Below are 18,746 nucleotides of genomic sequence, written 5' to 3' on the forward strand. Positions count from 1 at the left end.
AAGACTACTTACACACATGCTTATCTTGGACAAGACTACTCACACACAGGCTTATCTTGGACAAGACTACTCACTCACAGGCTTATCTTGGACAAGACTACTCACACACAGGCTTAAATGGACAAGACTACTCACACACAGGCTTATCTTGGACAAGACTACTCACACACAGGCTTATCTTGGACAAGACTTCTCACACACAGGCTTATCTTTGACAAGACTACTCACACACAGGCTTATCTTGGACAAGACTACTCACACACAGGCTTATCTTGGACAAGATTTCTCACACACAGGCTTATCTTGGACAAGACTACTCACACACGTAAAGCCCTGTTTTTCCAGAGCAAGACTTATTCGTTACAATGGTTTCAATAAATACTTCCATACTCTGCAGCATAACAAAGAAAGTGGCTGGGTACTTGGGAGAGGTTTTAGATGATCAGAGGGACAAGCTTCAGGAAAACCTTATCGCCAATGGAGGTCAGAATTTGTACACTTTCTTAAACAAATGAGTTAAAAATTGAGTATTTTTTGGTTGAAATATGATAACAGTGAATTATGCTTTTTGTACAGCTTGACAGTTTTTCAGTACTTACACTTAGACTTAAAGGGACCATTTTACAGATTTTGGCATGTATTAAAGTTTTTCATTACATATTTAATATTGATAAATGTAAACATTGGATCTAAAAAGCTACAGTAAAAAATAAGAATAAAATTTAAGAAAAAAAAGTTACCCTCAACTTGGCTCAACCACTCACCCCTGAAGTAAAGGTCTAATGCTTAGACCACTCAGCCATCTGTGCTCATACAGTAAATGATGTATTTAATACTTAATACATGTATAGTGTCACTAAATGTAACAACAACAACAGAACTCTCCAAATTATTCAATCGTTTTGCGTAACAACGCATTATAATTTTCAGGTTTTTAAATTGTCAAAATATGCATTTAATGAATATTTTAGAGCATGGTAAATGTTCAGTATAACTGTTTCCTCACAGATATCATAACTACAACGAAAATTTTTGAATCTGAAACAATTTTGTCAATTTACAATAAGGTGAAAATGTCCCTTATATACATATAAGAGACTTTGTCGATTAAGGAAATATTCAGTCAAACTGAAATATTGGATAAATTATAATATTTGCACTGATGGCTCTTTGATTATGAGCTTAAAAAATTGACAAACTTCTCGTTTTTTTGTTTTTCAGTGGACTTGAACACATACCTGACTCGTTTTCAATGGGACCTAGCTAAGTACCCAATCAAACAATCTTTGAGAAACATCACAGAAATAATCTCAAAGGTGATAAGTCTAGATGATATACACTCGCGGTCTTTTCAAACTTTATATCTCAGTTTTGAGTCAAGATTTTGATTTGAAATTGTACATGTGCAAGCTCAAGATAAAACCATTCTTCCCTGAAAGTCAGACGCTTGAGCAGATAGGCTAAGTATGGTTGCTTCTTTTTGCATGTGGAAATGGAAATCTTAAAGACGACCGGCCTGCAACATGCCAATTTTGCGGTTGTGTCCCTCATTTTCACACGAGCCATATTGTTTTTGATAAATTCATTTAATGTTTTTCTAGAATCCACCTAGAATCATGAAATTGAAATAAAATACGAATTACATGTATATCGTGACTCACCATTTCCACATGCAAAAATTAAAAAATAAAATAAAAACCATAACTACTCAAAGTGCTACTGATTTCAAAGATTAATGATTTCATTGTGAATTGTTACGGAATTTAGTTAAATGATTATACATGTATGTACAATTTTAAATAAAATTCTTTACTGCTAACTGAGGTATTCAAGTTTGATGTGTTGCATTAGAAAAGTATGAAAGCGAACACCCGTCACCTATTTGAAAAAACATGATAAAACAGATCATTCAAGTCCAAATTTCTATTTCTACATGTACATGATATTTTATGTAAAGTGTTGTGGGTTTTCCTAACTTATTCTTTAAGCATATTAATTGATATGTTTGTATTGAAAACTTTATATCCACATTCATAATTGTATTCATACTTGGCTTCATTTTATGAAGACATGTTTTAGCGACACTCACTATTAATATATTATTTATTATTTAAATGAAAAGAGATAAAGTTGTTAGGGACTTTTCTGTCACTTTTTTCAAATATTTTTTAAATCAATAGCAAGCCAAATTATTATGACATTAAGTGAAAGTGGCGAAGGTTTTGTAAACTCATCATTTAAGTATATACACATGTTTTTTTTCCCCAGAGATTATCTTGACAAAAAGATATTAGGACAGTAATTTGGCAAAGCATTTGTGTCGGGTTGGTTGAATACCTCAGGATGAAATGCATTATTCATACTTCATGTCATGTAGACATGCTTGTAAGTGACATTCACAGTTAATATGAGTCGTGTTGTGAAAAAACTGGGCATAATGCATGTGCGTGAAGTGCAGTCCCAGATTAGCCTGTGCAGTCTGCACAGGCTAATCAGGGACGACACTTTCCGCCTTAATCAGATTTTTTCTAAGAAGCGACTTCATTTAAACAAAAAATGTCATTAAAGCAGAAAGTGTCGTCCATGATAAGCCTGTGCAGACTGCACAGGCTAATCCGGGACTACACTTACGCGCATGCATTATGCCCAGTTTTACCAGAACTAGGCTCATATAATATTTAACAGAAAAGAGATCTCACTTTATTGTATTGGTTAATGTTAATTAACCTGTAAAATTCCATTCAGCAAGTGTCCCAGATTGAGGCCGACCTAAGGGTGAAGTCCACAGCCTACAACAACTTGAAAGGCAGTCTACAGAACTTGGAGAGGAAGGCTACGTAAGATGTCATCAAGATTTATATAAATAAATAGTTGCCAACAGCGTGATTATAAATATTTATTTACAACTTAACTTTGCTTTCTGGAACTCACTTACATTGAGGCATCTGATAGTGGAAATAATTATAATTTCCCGAGGTTTTCACTTAAAAATTGCCTTCACACATTGTGTTATCTGTTTTATTTGAAAGTGTTTTAGCCTGTCACGTGAAACACAAATTATTCACAAGCTGAGTTTGTCACACATAAGAAGCACCTAAACACGTTTTTGTCAGATTCATTTAATATGAGTTTATTTTAATTTTGAAATATATGTTAAATTGTAACATGTGCCTTGTCTTTCCAGTGGCAACCTGATCACTCGTTACCTGGGTGACATTGTAAAAAAGGAGCACTTTGTACTGGACTCTGAATACCTCGTTACGCTTCTGGTTGTTGTTCAAAAGTAAGTCATGATGCTATATTCTCAAATCTTTTTCTATAAAGAAGGAATGTAGTTGACAATTGTTAATAGGTTTTTTTTATCGTTCGTCAAAAAGTTGTAACTCTGTTACTCTTGTATCTTCAATGCAATTGAGTAATTAAATAGTAATTAAATTGAATGCGTTTTAATTCCCTTTTATTATTGTTTAATTTGAGTTACAATGCTATGACGTTAAATTTTATCCACACTTAAATGTATTATGAATATTGCTGGGCCAAGTGTGAGGTTGAGCTCTCTATAACCAGGTTTAAACCCCCAATGCTTTGCATTGACCGTTTCAAGGCGGTGACCCCAGCTTTATTCATATTTTGTGTTTATGTTGGTTTGTATTGTTCTGTATTGTGCTGTTTTGTACTGTTTGGGCAATCAGTCACTTGCCTTAAATAAAGGACCAACTAATTGTTTTTAATGAAAATTCAATACTGCTCCAGCAGCTGGAGTTTTACTTCTTTATATTGAAACTAATCTCCACTGTGACAAGCCTGCTTGTCACCTTTCAATTTCAATTGTAAATTTTGTTGCTGTGCATAATTTCAATATATTTTGGTTTTAAAAAGTATTGTTTGGCTTTTTATATAAAAGCTAGTTACTAAAAATTCCAAAATTTGACTTTTGCCCTCTGAATACTAACTTGCCATAATTAGTCTTAGTTTTCATTCACTGACAAAAAATGTATTTTGAGTTGTGTCCAAAAATTGAGGTACACAAAAAATAAGCCAAAAATTTACTGACAATGGAACATAATACGCATTGTTATACAATACATTTTTGTACATGATGGTTATCATTTGATATACATTGTACTGTAGTATAGACTTTATATTATTGAACTAAAACAAAGTGTGGAAATAATGATTTTGTTAATTGTATTTAAATTGCTATGTTCAATATCTTCAAATATGGCGCAATATCTTCAAATATGGCGCAATATATTTACAACCTATTTATAACACACATCTTTTGAACCAGACAGAATTGAAAAATGTCATTCAATAAGAAAAAAATAAGAAAAAAAACTTTTTGGAAAGAAATGGGAATATCATCATTGGTAATACGTAACATACCAAAAATAATACAAAACACACATTTTAAACTGATTATTGACCTACTGCAATCGTTTCAAACACATAATCTTTAAGCTATCGGGTTTTTTATTAAATGGTAACTGGTTAACATATCAACTTACCCAAATAATGCATAACGGTCCGCTCACTTCTGGAATTTGTCTTTGTAAGCGACAATCTAGATGTCCAAAAACAAACAAGAGTTGAGAACGATAAGTATTTTTGCTAAAAAAGACTGTGTCCGATATTTTAGTGTCCAAAAGCTTTATTACAGAAAATGTATGTTTTACTGCCTGTGCATGTGCATTGGTAGCAGGTCTTATTCGTATGTTTGTTTTTGTTCTTGAATTCACCATAAGTAAATGATGTCTTGCAAGCACTATATTTTTGCAGGTCTTTTCTCCATGATAAGTAAATGATGTCTTGCAAGCACTATATTTTTGCAGGTCTTTTCTCCATGATAAGTAAATGATGTCTTGCAAGCACTATATTTTTGCAGGTCTTTTCTCCATGATAAGTAAATGATGTCTTGCAAGCACTATATTTTTGCAGGTCTTTTCTCCATGATAAGTAAATGATGTGTTGCAAGCACTATATTTTTGCAGGTCTTTTCTCCATGATAAGTAAATGATGTGTTGCAAGCACTATATTTTTGCAGGTCTTTTCTCCATGATAAGTAAATGATGTCTTGCAAGCCCTATATTTTTGCAGGTCTTTTCTCCATGATTGGAAGGGCAAGTACGAAAGCCTGACTGACATGATTGTACCACGCTCCTCAAAGTAAGACCTGCTTACAAAAGTTATCTGTATGCTTAATCTCAAGAGTAGGAATATCAAAATATAATCAACTTCATGCAGTTACTGGTATGGAAAAGTGGTTTTATGTTTTTTTATGCATTATATCTTTTAGTGTTTTTAGAAACAGTGATTGTGTAATAAATTTTGTGTTGTATCATACATTAAAAACTAATTAATATAAATTTTATTTGTTCTTTAGTACTATTTATGAAGATGAGGAGAACTGCCTGTGCACTGTCACAATGTTTAGAAGAGTGGAGGACGAATTCAGACAGAAATGTCGTGAAAACAAGTATGTAGAATGGCCTCATTTAAAAGCCTATAAACACTCAAAATCAACAAATTTTACAAACAATGCACAATATTTCGAAAAATAGAGTTAACACATGAAACTTTTATGTTCCTTATAGCAAAAGACAAAATTTCTAAGCAAGATGTGATCTGGTAACATAGATTAAATGTGATATGAAAATGCTCATTTTTATTTTTTATCCGACTACGCTCTACCAAAATTTACTATTGAAAGTAATTGGCTTCGGGCAGCTTTGGAAGCATTCATGAAAACGTTAGTCTGCGGATGTTGCCGGAAGCCAGTCTCGCATTGGCTTGTAAATGTTCAGATATCCTGGCAGGAAATGTACATGGAATATGTTGTCACACAAAAATAAAAACCAAACATTTTGTATCTTGTTAAATCTATGTTACCTTACCTCATCTAGCATTGGAATGTTGGCTATTGATATTAGGAACAGTGAATTATTATGGATATACTTCAGTTACGATATATTTTGCAAATTATTTGTGAATTTTAGTATTAATGTTTGGGGAGTTTGTTTATAGAATAATAGCATGGTTTTTGTTTCCCCTCCCCTTGTTCCTCTGTTTTTCATGATATACAGAAGAATGTTGCAAATCTGTTGATATGATCAAATCAGTATTCAATTAGAAATGCATACTTCCTGTGTATGGCTGATCTCTAATTAAAATTGCCTTTATATTTAATGGGAAACCTTAATTCACAAATAAAAATATTACTTGCGCTGAAATACTGATAATAACTGATTACATATATTATGGAAATAAATGCAATTTCGTTCCAAGTGTCTGAATGTAATACACAGAATACAGAGAAAAATGGTCTGGCAGTATATAAATAATCCTTTTGGTTGAAGGTATATTTTGGGCGTTATGTTATTTTTCATCTTCATTTTCTTTGCTTTGTGAATAAACTGACAGATTATTTGATCAGTTTTTTAAAACATTTTTTATAACTTTAAGAGAAGCCAATTAAGTGAACACATTGGGCTTCATATAAGATTGACCGGTTTTACTAATTGACTATTTCTAAGGTTTGACTAAACTTCTGTGATGTTTAAACACTTCAGTGTATGCTACTTGGTTTTAAGATTTGCTTGAAACAAACACTTGACCTATTTAAATCTCCTTAAATGTCCTGCCTTGTTCTGTGTTCCCTTATCTTACATTTTCTAGTTTTCACGTACCGGTAGTATTGCAAATGAATTGCTGTAGATGGATTAAATATGAGATGAAATTAAATTACCCAATATACTATTTGTATAAACTCTTGTATCCAAACATGACAAATGAATGCTTGTAGATTTAATCAATAAATCCAAGCAATGAAAGTCAAGGAATTGTTGCAGGTTTGTAGTTCGAGACTTCACATACAATGCTGATGAACTGGAGGCTGGCAAGAATGAAATAAAAAAGCTAGATGCCGATAAGAAGAAACAGTTTGTGAGTTTTACTAGTTTGTATAATGTTTAGGGAAATTGTTCCTATGACCAATTGTGTTGTGTTGATTTATTTAACATTTTATTAATTACTTGAGCAAAAAGGGCTTATGTTGTCAACAACTTGCTTTAAAAGACATTTCTTATTAAACAGTTTGGCAAATTTCGATGGAACTCACCAGGATTTATCTTCGGATAATCCTCTAATAATCTTCTGACCCGCTGCATTAAAGTTTTATCAGGGCTTAAAAAAGAAAGAAAACTTATAAACCAAATTTTCTGAAACTACATGGTTCAGCAGTAAACAATTTAGTGGTCCTCTTCTATGTTTGTTCTAAAGAAGTATACATTGGGGCAGGGATCATATTTTCCCACATCAATCGGTCTTGTTTTAAAATGGGGGGGGGGAGTATTCGAAAAAATACATCCGAAATCCATACATGCCAGAATTGTTCAGGTCCAAATCGGGACATACCATAAAAAATTGTCGGGAAATTTGACCAAAAAGCAGGACACCTAAAACGATCAATCAGTCCACCTTTACTTTAGTAAGTATATTACTTACAAAAACTCTAATTTTCTGCCCAATTTTGACGATACGTGTTTCAGAAATTCGTGAACACAGCGTTCATTATTCTCTGGAAGTAAACACACTCCCATAAACTGAATTATGGGGTTTCCCTGTATGCCTCGATTTGACATCCAATCGGTACAGGGATATCCCCTTGAACATATGTAAATCGTGTGACGCGATGTGAGCACATGGAGCACTTTTCTTATTCAACCAGTCGTCAATTAATTCTAAATTTAGATTGAGATGCAATATGTTACAAATTATTTTCTGACAATCAGTCGGAAACGAAAGTTAATTTATGTGAAACATCAATGCGTATTGGTCAGCACCCAATTTGTTTTATGTACAAAATCGGTGTTTTGACAGGTTTTATAACCTTAGGTGGTATAAAACACATGATAATAGTGTCATTGGTGTTTATTTCTGTATGATACATCTTTCGTGGTGTGAATGCCTGATAAAATCAGTAATTGCCGATAAATCCAGATAAGGTGTCAAAAACAACACTGGTGCACTCGAGTAGCAGAAGCGGGTTGTTAATTGGGGGGCAATAAAGGGATTAAGCGATGGTAAGTTTAAGCCAGACAGAGCTTGAATAGGGAATTTTATTGGGAACTTGTAGACTTTACATAATTTTTTACGAATGTCAGGACAGAATCGGACCGACTGTTTAGGATTTTTAACCAGGTTTTCCGAAGGAAAAAACTGGTTATTAGATTGGCAAATGCGGGCGGGCTGGCTGGCTGGCTGGCTGGCTGGCGGGCTGGCGGGCTGGCGGAATAAGCTTGTCCGGGCCATAACTATGTCGTTCATTGTCAGATTTTAAAATCATTTGGCACATTTGTTCACCATCATTGGACGGTGTGTCGCGCGAAATAATTACGTCGATATCTCCAAGGTCAAGGTCACACTTTGAGTTCAAAGGTCAAAAATGGCCATAAATGAGCTTGTCCGAGCCATAACTATGTCGTTCATCGTCAGATTTTAAAATCATTTGGCACATTTGTTCACCATCATTGGACGGTGTGTCGCGCGAAATAATTACGTCGATATCTCCAAGGTCAAGGTCACACTTTGAGTTCAAAGGTTAAAAATGGCCATAAATGAGCTTGTCCTGGCCATAACTATGTCATTCATTGTGAGATTTTAAAATCATTTGGCACATTTGTTCACCATCATGGGACGGTGTGTCCCACGAAAGAATCACGTCAATATCTCCAATGTCAAGGTCACCACGAATAAAAATAGATTAAAAAAAAACAAAAAACTTACAAAGGGGGTTAATTTTTTTTGGTCATTTCAAAAGTTCAGTTTGAGTTTTCTCCCTTTATCAGATTTTTTTTTCACTATGAAAACCTGGTTTTGTGACAATTTTGTCCCTTGTTAATTGGTCTTTCATGACCCCAATTGGTCTAGGACCGACAAAACCGAAAAAAATATGATCCCTGCCTTGGGGATTAAAAGTGGCCAAGCCCTGTTGCTCAAATGATTTACATAGCCTTTCATTGCCAAATAGCATTAACAAACGTGGTCTATCAATCTACGAAATCTTAAGAGTAATAATTAGCTTTTTATGTTGTAATTTTTTTTTGTTCCTCTAGCTTTTTTTAAGATCATGCCCCTGAGGTCAAAATTGGCCCCTTGTTTCCTTTGTATGTATTTAGTAAAACCTTCTTAAATTTAACTAAATGCCTGTGAGGTTAACATTTGGCCCTGTCCTTTAAGTAACTTGATTCCCTTATAACAATATAGTAGAAAAATGACAATGTGGTCAAAATGTATCTTAACCTTCTGTTAAACTGTCTTTCTAAGTGTACAATGTGAAAAAACAACCTACTTTGATCTCTTTAGACTCACACTTTGTTTACGGACAAGCGATTTAGGGTAATGATAGACCCGTTGTTTATAATTTATCAGCTAGTCATTATAATGGCTTTAAAATATATAACAAGATCATCTTCAATTATTAGATATAGTTTTTTAGCTCGGCTGTTTTCGGAGAAAACCTGAGGTATTGTCATAGCCAGCTCACCATCCAGATATAGTTTTTTAGCTCGGCAGTTTTCGGAGAAGACCCGAGGTATTGTCATAGCCAGCTCGCCATCCAGATATAGTTTTTTAGCTCGGCTGTTTTCGGAGAAGACCCGAGGTATTGTCATAGCCAGCTCGCCATCCAGATATAGTTTTTTGAGCTCGGCTGTTTTCGGAGAAGACCCGAGGTATTGTCATAGCCAGCTCGCCATCCAGATATAGTTTTTGAGCTCGGCTGTTTTCGGAGAAGACCCGAGGTATTGTCATAGCCAGCTCGCCATCCAGATATAGTTTTTGAGCTCGGCTGTTTTCGGAGAAGACCCGAGGTATTGTCATAGCCAGCTCGCCATCCAGATATAGTTTTTGAGCTCAGCTGTTTTCGGAAAAAACCCAAGGTATTGTCATAGCCAGCTCACCATACAGTGTCTGCCATCAGCGTCGTGCTAAAACCTTAACTTTGGCTCTAAAATCAAAGTGCTTCCAACTACAACTTTGAAACTTCATATGCAGCTGCACCTTGATGAGTTTTACACACCATTCCCATTTTTGGGTCACTAGGTCAAAGGTCAAGGTCACTATGACCTTAATTTTTTTTTATCTTTTGATAAGATTTCATTTATTCGAAACTGCACCTGCAGCCGAGCGTTGGCACCTTCTATGTGGTGCTCTTGTTCAACCCTCAGTGTCTACAGATGTTGGGAATAATGCAGTGAGACATGTTTGGGAAAACGTCAATAATTCTTTCTACAAAACTTTAATGCTTGCGAGATGATGTTATTGAACACTTTCAACACTTCCACATCACCTTACCTCATTTTGAATTTGACATGGACCTAATTTTGGACTTGATGGTTAACCCAAATTTTGTACATCAATAGACAATCCCAGAAATTAATAATTCCCTGATGACCGCCCTGAATGTTTGCACACACTGCCATGACAGTACTGACGAACAAAAGAGGGAAAGGAAAAGGTTTTATCAAATATATTTGAAAATTTAAATAGTTTTTTTTATCGATTTGATCATAAAATTATAGTTCGTTTTTTAATGTGATTAATAGAAATAAGGTTCATCTGCATCCTTTTAAGAGTAATACAACTCGGCATGAATTAAGACTTGATTGTCACTTTGCATGTTATTTGAAGGTGATGCTTTATATCTGATCTGAATAACAGTATCTACACATGGGCAGACATGTGGTGTCATGGGCATACCCATAAATGCTTTTAATCCACATTGCCTTTCATGCAGCGAATTAGTTATTGCCTCTATGGCAGATGTTTTATTAAAAAATCAGTTTTGTAAATATTGAGAAAACAATCAAGATTTATTTCAGGCTATGGACTGTGATATTACCTGTAAATCGTTATTTAAATGATAGTTTCAAATAGAGTTATAAGCAAAAGCTGATATGTACTTTTAAAAAACAAAAAGAATGGTATTTTACACAGTTTTGCTTATGAATAGAACTGATACTTGTTCATTTAAAATCGCAAAATTCTTTTCTGGCTAGAGTTTTTTTTATTAGCTTGAGGGCGATAAATAAAAAACACATAAAATTGACTACATACTTGTAATTAAAACAGTTTGCCTGAAATCTTACAGAGATTCGCTAATAAATAATTCCAGACCAGTTTTAGTTAAAATCAAAAACTTTATTTCGTCTGTAGATTTTCATATAATATTTAATATGACAATTAAAAACGAAATAGAACATGTTTAGACACACCCAGATATGTTCCATTCAATAAAACAAGTATTGAAACTTACAATATTTCTTACTAAGTATATCCAGATATATATAAGTATGGCATTTATAAAGGTTTTAAAAAGGCAGGTATCTCCTTTTCAATATAATTGTCTACCTTGGCATTAAATCCTTCAAAGCTACGCAATTAATATCTCTGGCACTTTTTACGGTTTAAACTCAAAGTTTGCTAAAGACTATAGATATTGATAATATAACCTTTATAATTATCATAGAATAATAACATTCCATAAAGAAATTTCAGGCAAGTGCATTGCTGAAAGGTGTGCTTAAAAAAGCTAACTCAGCCTTAGACATTATTTGTTGTCACTGAATATTCTTGTGAGGCACATATTTTATTAATCTATTGTGTATATTTCTTGAAGGAGGGCATATAGTGATTGGACTGTCTGTCCGTCTGTCTCTCCGTCTGTCCGTCACACTTTGCGTTTAGGTTTAAAAAAATGCTCATAACTTCAATGTCACTTCAGATAGCAATTTCATATTTGGAATGCATGTGTATATGGATGAGGCCTTTTCATACGCACACAAATTTTGACCCCTGTGACCTTGACCTTGAACTTAGGGTCCGCATTTAGGTTTCGAAAAAAGCTCATAAGTTCTATCAAGCGTTTATAGGGGGCATAAGTCATCCTATGGTGACATCTTTTGTTTTAACTTGTATTGCTTAATTATGTGTTTCATGTTTCACTTGTGTTCAATCCAACTGTGTGAATTCATTAAATGCTTTTTATTCGAAAGAAGCGGATGTTCACTATGATAACGCTTTAATCTGCCTATTCTTCAGTCCTGTAAGAGCTGTGGGTCATGTGATAACCAATATCACTCAGGTTGATTTATTGATCATAGGATTGTCTGTACTGCAAGCTGGAAGCTTTAATACTTTTATGGATGTTCTTCGCAACACTCCCACATCACCTAATTTTAAAATTGAAATGGATCTACTTTTGAGTTCTATCAAATGAGTCAATAAATCAATGCTTCCTTTGGTTAGTTTGGGGGCACAGCATCATGAGAATTTCATTGCAGTATATTGTTTTTTCCATGTTTTTAACAACACAAAATCCTATAACTGGTTGAAGTATGAAGTTTTATTACTTAGTTTTCAGTTTTGCATATGCAATACAATTTCTCTGATACTTAGTGTTTTACTAATTGTATAGAGAGTGCTGGTGTTACATCTGCAAATATTTTGTCTGTAGGTGATTTGTTTACGCCACACCTGTTTCAGGGTCCACTTGTCAAATGGCTGAAGGTGAACTTCGGAGAATGCTTCACTGCTTGGGTCCATACGAAAGCTCTCCGAGTGTTTGTGGAAAGTGTTCTAAGGTATGTGGGAAAGAGTCAAATGGCGAATAAAACATGCTCCGTGAAAAAGGAGTTTAATGCATGTGCGTTTATTGCCATCCCAGATTAGCCTGTGCAGTCTGCACAGACTTATCAGGGATGACTCTTTCCGCTTCTATGGTATTTTGTCATTTAAAGATCTCTTCTAGCAAAAATCTTGTTTACTCAGAATGGGTCGTCCCTGATTAGCCTGTGCAGACACTTTACGCACATGCATTAAACCCCCTTTTCCACAGAGCACGGCCCATATTGAAACAGATTTCAGTTTTAACCCAAATATTATGTATAACTGTTTTTGATATAATATTGGTTTTACTGTATTCGTAAGTACAGCATTTATAATGTTATATCACTCATGGGAATAATTTCTTCCAATAATTAATGCATGTTTGATTACAGATATGGTCTACCAGTGAATTTCCAAGCAATGCTGCTGTTGCCGCAAAAGAAGAATCATAGACGACTACGAGAGGAACTGAACAGACTGTATGAGCACCTTGACAACACTGCCATGGCAGGCATGGATGTGAGTTACATGTTGACTTAACTTAAATATTTCCTTGGACAATAATGCAATAAAACATTTGCCAAGTCATGCTAAAGTGGATCTTATGCCATGTGCTGCCTGCGTATCTCGAGACAGGACTGTTACATTGTGCAGTCTGGTCAGAAGCTACGCTGTCGGCTGCTTAGTCATGCAGGTTAGCTCCAGACTAGATTATGCAAATGTGAAGGCTGGTCTTGAGCTACGCTGTCGGCACATGCCTTAAGATCCAATTTTGCATGATACGGCTAATATTTTATTGTATTATTTTCCTTGAAATGGCTAACGATCCATTTCGGCATGATGCTGGTCATATGTTTAAATTGAATTGTTGATTATATTTACGCTTTTTAACCAGGTTTTCCGAAGGAAAAAACTGGTTATTAGATTGGCGAATGCGGGCGGGCTGGCTGGCTGGCTGGCTGGCTGGCTGGCGGGCTGGCTGGCTGGCGGGCTGGCGGAACAAGCTTGTCCGGGCCGTAACTATGTCGTTCATTGTCAGATTTTAAAATCATTTGGCACATTTGTTCACCATCATAGGACGGTGTGTCGCGCGAAATAATTACGTCGATATCTCCAAGGTCAAGGTCACACTTCGAGTTCAAAGGTCAAAAATGGCCATTAATGAGCTTGTCCGAGCCATAACTATGTCGTTCATTGTCAGATTTTAAAATCATTTGGCACATTTGTTCACCATCATTGGACGGTGTGTCGCGCAAAATAATTACGTCGATATCTCCAAGGTCAAGGTCACACTTTGAGTTCAAAGGTCAAAAATGGCCATAATGAGCTTGTCCTGGCCATAACTATGTCATTCATTGTGAGATTTTAAAATCATTTGGCACATTTGTTCACCATCATGGGACGGTGTGTCGCACGAAAGAATCACGTCAATATCTCCAATGTCAAGGTCGCCACGACTAAAAATAGATTTTTTTAAAAAACAAACTTACAAAGGGGGTTAATTTTGTTTGTTCATTTCAAAAGTTCAGTTTGAGTTTTCTTCCTTTATCAGATTTTTTTTTCACAATGAAAACCTGGTTTTGTGACAATTTTGTCCCTTGTCTTCTTTATATGCTTATCCCATTTAATGTTTAGGTTTGGGTAATCTGAAGTGATAAATTGTGTTTTAGCGTGGATTAACAAGTATTGTATATATACATGAAAACAGTTCAGTGTGTGAATTAATTGTTTTCAAATATATTTAAATAATTAAACTGGTAAACATGAAAAGTCTGATAAATTTAGGTACACTATTGCAAAAGAATATAGTCCATATTAAGAAAAGCAATGGAATGGTAGGTGGTTACCATACCTTACAGGTGGGTTTCCTGCAGGTACTCTGGCTTCCCCCATCATCAACCACATCGTAATTGAATATAATTTTCAGTAAAAAACTAAATAGCTGGAAATTTTAGCTATAACTCAAAATTCATTCCAACTTTCTTGAGTCTAGTAAGAAAATTAGATAGGATTGATGGGACACAATCTTGGTCTTAACATAATGCAGCCTCTGGCCAGGAAGGACCTCATTAACTTGGAAATATACACATTCAAGCTGTTATTCTTGTTTCTTTACTTGTAAGCAAAACTTGTTTACATATGAAACTTTAAGTTAACGGCTTACACATTTACCAGTGCAAGGTTGAAAGACATTCACTCACTTTATAGGCAGACATTATTCTTCATTATTTTTTGATAATGTTTGTTGTTGTGTAATGCATCTCAATTAAAAATGTATTTGCTTTCAGGCTGGTAATGTTGAAATCCCCGGACTAATGGGAATGGGAGTAGACTACTATCCATACGTGTTCTATAAAATAGACCTAGAGCTGGTGGACTCAACAGCAATGCGGCGTTGAAAAACATGACATTAGGACTGAATATGTATCTATTAGGTGTCAATGCATTTTCATGGTGGTACAGTTGTATACATTGTGTACTTTTCCACATTTTTGTATTGTTATTCAGAAATAAATAAATATAACATCACTTTTGAGAAATGACAATATAAGCTTATTCAAATAATTACATACTGCAGATTTTCTAGTACAAGGAAAATACATTTTTGGTACATATCTGTGAATATAGCAAACACTTAAGGAAAAAATCCCATAGTTTTAATTGGATGTCAACAGATTTACTGCATGGAAGTCCATTTTAAATTGTTACTTATGTACATTTAATTGAGTTAATATGACTACATTTATTGTGTAAACAAGAGGCGTTAGTACATAACAAACCATTTTATATTGCTGTTATAGTGTTTGGCATTATATTTTACCAGCTTAGGCATGTATTTATTACTGTAAATAAATATAAAATGCTGTAATAAATATAACGAAAATCCAGCATAGTTTACATCAACCTTTTCAAGTTTTTAGTATAATATAAACACATATGCCCCCAGAGGAAGTATTGTCAATATATAAGTTTGATATGTTTATATAGACAGGAGTTTTTTAAGAAGGAAATTAAGTAAATTACATTTCAAATTTATCTGTTGAATACAGAGATTCAATTGTGTTAATATTTCTGGATTTTTAGACATTTCAAAGCAGTTTACAATCAGTTGTTCTATTATAGCCTTTATTTTTCTTTTGATAAATTTGCTGTGACTGGTCACTTTATAAATTTTTTTATTTATTTTATTTTATTTTTTTAACAGTATTGAATTGGATAAATATTACTATAGCAATTCTTACCAGTATAAAGTTTATGTCTTCTCTTGATTTCTTTGATACATAAATAGTTTAATAGAACGTCCGCTAATACTTTGTATAATCTAGTCAAACAGAAGGATGTATTGGGTCAGTTATTTGCGGGTAGAGGATTGATTCCAAAGGCGAATTTTACATTTGAAATAAAAAATGTCCAAAAGGGACATAACTAGTTTAAGCTACATGCAGTTCATGCTTGGTGATACAAAACACTTCGCAACATAATTAACTGAAACAATATTTAAGCATTCCAAATTTTCTTCATTTATTCTACATAAATATGTGTTGTAGATAGTGTTAGACTTATTGTTAATAAATACTTTTTGAAATGTTTAACCTTGTTAACTTTGTAATCAAGATTGTTTCTGTGATGAATATTCATGCTTTTTGTGAAGTTATTATTTAGAATGCAATTTTTAATTGTTCAGATATCCCTGAGTATAGTTTTAAATATGTACAGAATAGAAACCATGAAAATATAAGCGTTTTTAAGTGTTTTCTGGATATGTGCACACATGTTCTACCAAAATATACTTTGGTTGGATCTTTAACTCTTGCGCTGATTTCATCATCAACAGAGCCAAACAACTAGAAAAGGTCTGCTAGTTGTGTTTGTTTTCATGTGTGGAGCATGACTCCCTTAGTTTAAAAGTGACTCAAAATACAACAACATGTATTGATGAACAGAATATTCAGAAAAAGTGAAAAATAAAAGGAACATTACGATTGTTTGCATTTTTAGTTCTATTTGTTTAATTTTCTTGTGACTTGCAGAATGTCATTAGTATTGACAGGATTTAGAATATAACTGCATAGTATTAAATATGTGTCCTGCTCTTGGAAACACAGGTTAATGCAAGTGCATACAGTTCAGTCTCTTCTTTGGGACAACCTTTTACACCAAAACAGAATTTAAATTTGGAAGAGATTTCCTTTTAAGTGTAGGCTCAAATATGCCTGTGCAGACTGTAAAACCACTTTAAAACTCAAGAAGGCAGATCTTTTACTGTCTCATCATAACATTCCCTAAAAACATTAAATTAGTGTGGGTTAAATGATATAGGTTTAAAAAACACATTGTTTGGATGGCAATTTCCGTTATAACTCTTAAGTCAATATGAAATCTAATGAACAGTAAATGTTTCAAACAGTTGAGTATCTTAGGGTCTCTGGCGAGCGTCTCATGACAAAACAATGAGAGCCATTGGCCCTCTTGTTATGCGCACAGCATATATAAGTATTTAAGGATTTGATGATAAAATCATATTATTGCTTGCAGACATGCAGCATAAAAAGACCATACATTTTCATCACTTTTTATAGAGTTGCCCTTTCTTATTATTCTTATGTTAAGCACCCATACATACGAAAAGACTATCATTATTCTTGTCTTGAGCGATAGTATAAAAGCGATCTACTCAATATTTAATTCAATTATGACATTCCTTTCTGAAGAAGTCTACAGAATGTGTCCATACACTTCTTATGGAGTACTCTTCAGTAACAATTCAAAAGCTTTTTTGCAGTCAGAAATTTCGGATAGAATACAATATTGAATTGTAAGTCAAGATAAAAAATGGCAGCTTGAAAGTGTTGGAGCATATTAAGTGTTACTGTGCAGTAGAATAATGTGAATGTCATTGAAGAAAATCCATAATGTCAATCAATGTAAATGATTTGCATTTCAGATTGGATAATTGGATACTTTGATACTTAATGCATACTGGACTATACTTAAGATAAACAAATATATGTGTTAGTTCTGACTAAATGTTGTATTTGTGAAAACCTTCCTGATCACCCGGTATTGCCTTTTGTGCAAGAAACCAAAGGAATTAAGAATAAGAATACAAATGTATTAAGATGTGATGTATAATAAACAAGAGGGCCATGATGGCCCTGAATCGCTCACCTGACTCATTAAGATCAGATGAAAACTATGACCTCTATTGTCTACACAATGTTTTTCTATGATTTGACCTAGTGACCTAGTTCCTGACTCTAGATGACCCAAATACAATCCCAATCCAGATTTCATCAAGATAAACATTCTGAACACAGTTCATAAATATTGGATGAAAACTGTGACCTCTATTGTCAACACACGGTTTTTCTATTTATTTGACCTAGATTTTTACCCCAGATGACCCAAATACAATCCCACCCAGATTTCATCAAGAATTCTGACCAAATTTCATAAAGGTTGGATGAAAACTGTGATCTCTAATGTCTACACAAGGTTTTTCTATTATTTGACCTAGTGACTTAGTTTTAGACCCCAGATGACCCAAATAAAATCCCAACCCAGATTTCATCAAGATAAACATTCTGACCAAATTTCATAAAGATTGGATGAAAACTGTGACCTCTATTGTCTACAGAAGGTTGTTCTATTATTTGACCTAGTGACCTTGGTTTTGACCCCAGATGACCCAAATACAATCCCAAACCGGATTTCATCAAGATAAACATTTTGACCAAATTTCATCAAGATTGGATGCAAACTGTGACCTCAACTGTCTACACAAACAAATTGTTGACGGACGGACGCACGGACACACGCAGGCACGCACAACGGACGCCGGAAATCACACGATCACATAAGCTCACCGTGTCACTTCATGACAGGTGACCTAAAAATATGTGTCGGAGATAAACATGAACAGTTGTGGTTAAAATCCCATAGAAACAAGGGCTGTATGTAAAACATGCATGCCCCCCTATATGGGCTATAAGTTGTAGTAGCAGCCATTGTGTGAATACGTTTTTTGTCACTGTGAATGGTGGTGGTGGTGGTGTAGTAGTAGTAGTAGTAGTATTAGT

The 18,746-nt window shown here is 34.3% G+C and overlaps 1 protein-coding gene across 2 annotated transcripts in view; it reads left to right on the plus strand.

Moving 5' to 3' along the window:
- The window catches only part of LOC127854150 (V-type proton ATPase subunit C 1-A-like), a 30,361-nt gene extending 15,145 nt beyond the window's left edge, over positions 1-15,216 (plus strand). For both annotated transcript variants that reach the window (XM_052389156.1, XM_052389158.1), the window contains exons 4-13: positions 398-483; positions 1,222-1,316; positions 2,746-2,837; positions 3,185-3,283; positions 5,098-5,166; positions 5,384-5,476; positions 6,849-6,942; positions 12,544-12,641; positions 13,059-13,185; positions 14,955-15,216. In XM_052389156.1, coding sequence (XP_052245116.1) covers positions 398-483; positions 1,222-1,316; positions 2,746-2,837; positions 3,185-3,283; positions 5,098-5,166; positions 5,384-5,476; positions 6,849-6,942; positions 12,544-12,641; positions 13,059-13,185; positions 14,955-15,065 — 964 coding nt within the window. In that variant the 3' untranslated portion in view covers positions 15,066-15,216. The remainder of the gene's footprint in view (positions 1-397; positions 484-1,221; positions 1,317-2,745; positions 2,838-3,184; positions 3,284-5,097; positions 5,167-5,383; positions 5,477-6,848; positions 6,943-12,543; positions 12,642-13,058; positions 13,186-14,954) is intronic.
- Positions 15,217-18,746: the final 3,530 nt, after the last annotated feature.

This window comes from Dreissena polymorpha, chromosome 1 (genome assembly GCF_020536995.1).
Source record: "Dreissena polymorpha isolate Duluth1 chromosome 1, UMN_Dpol_1.0, whole genome shotgun sequence".
In the NCBI taxonomy this organism is placed as follows: domain Eukaryota; kingdom Metazoa; phylum Mollusca; class Bivalvia; order Myida; family Dreissenidae; genus Dreissena; species Dreissena polymorpha.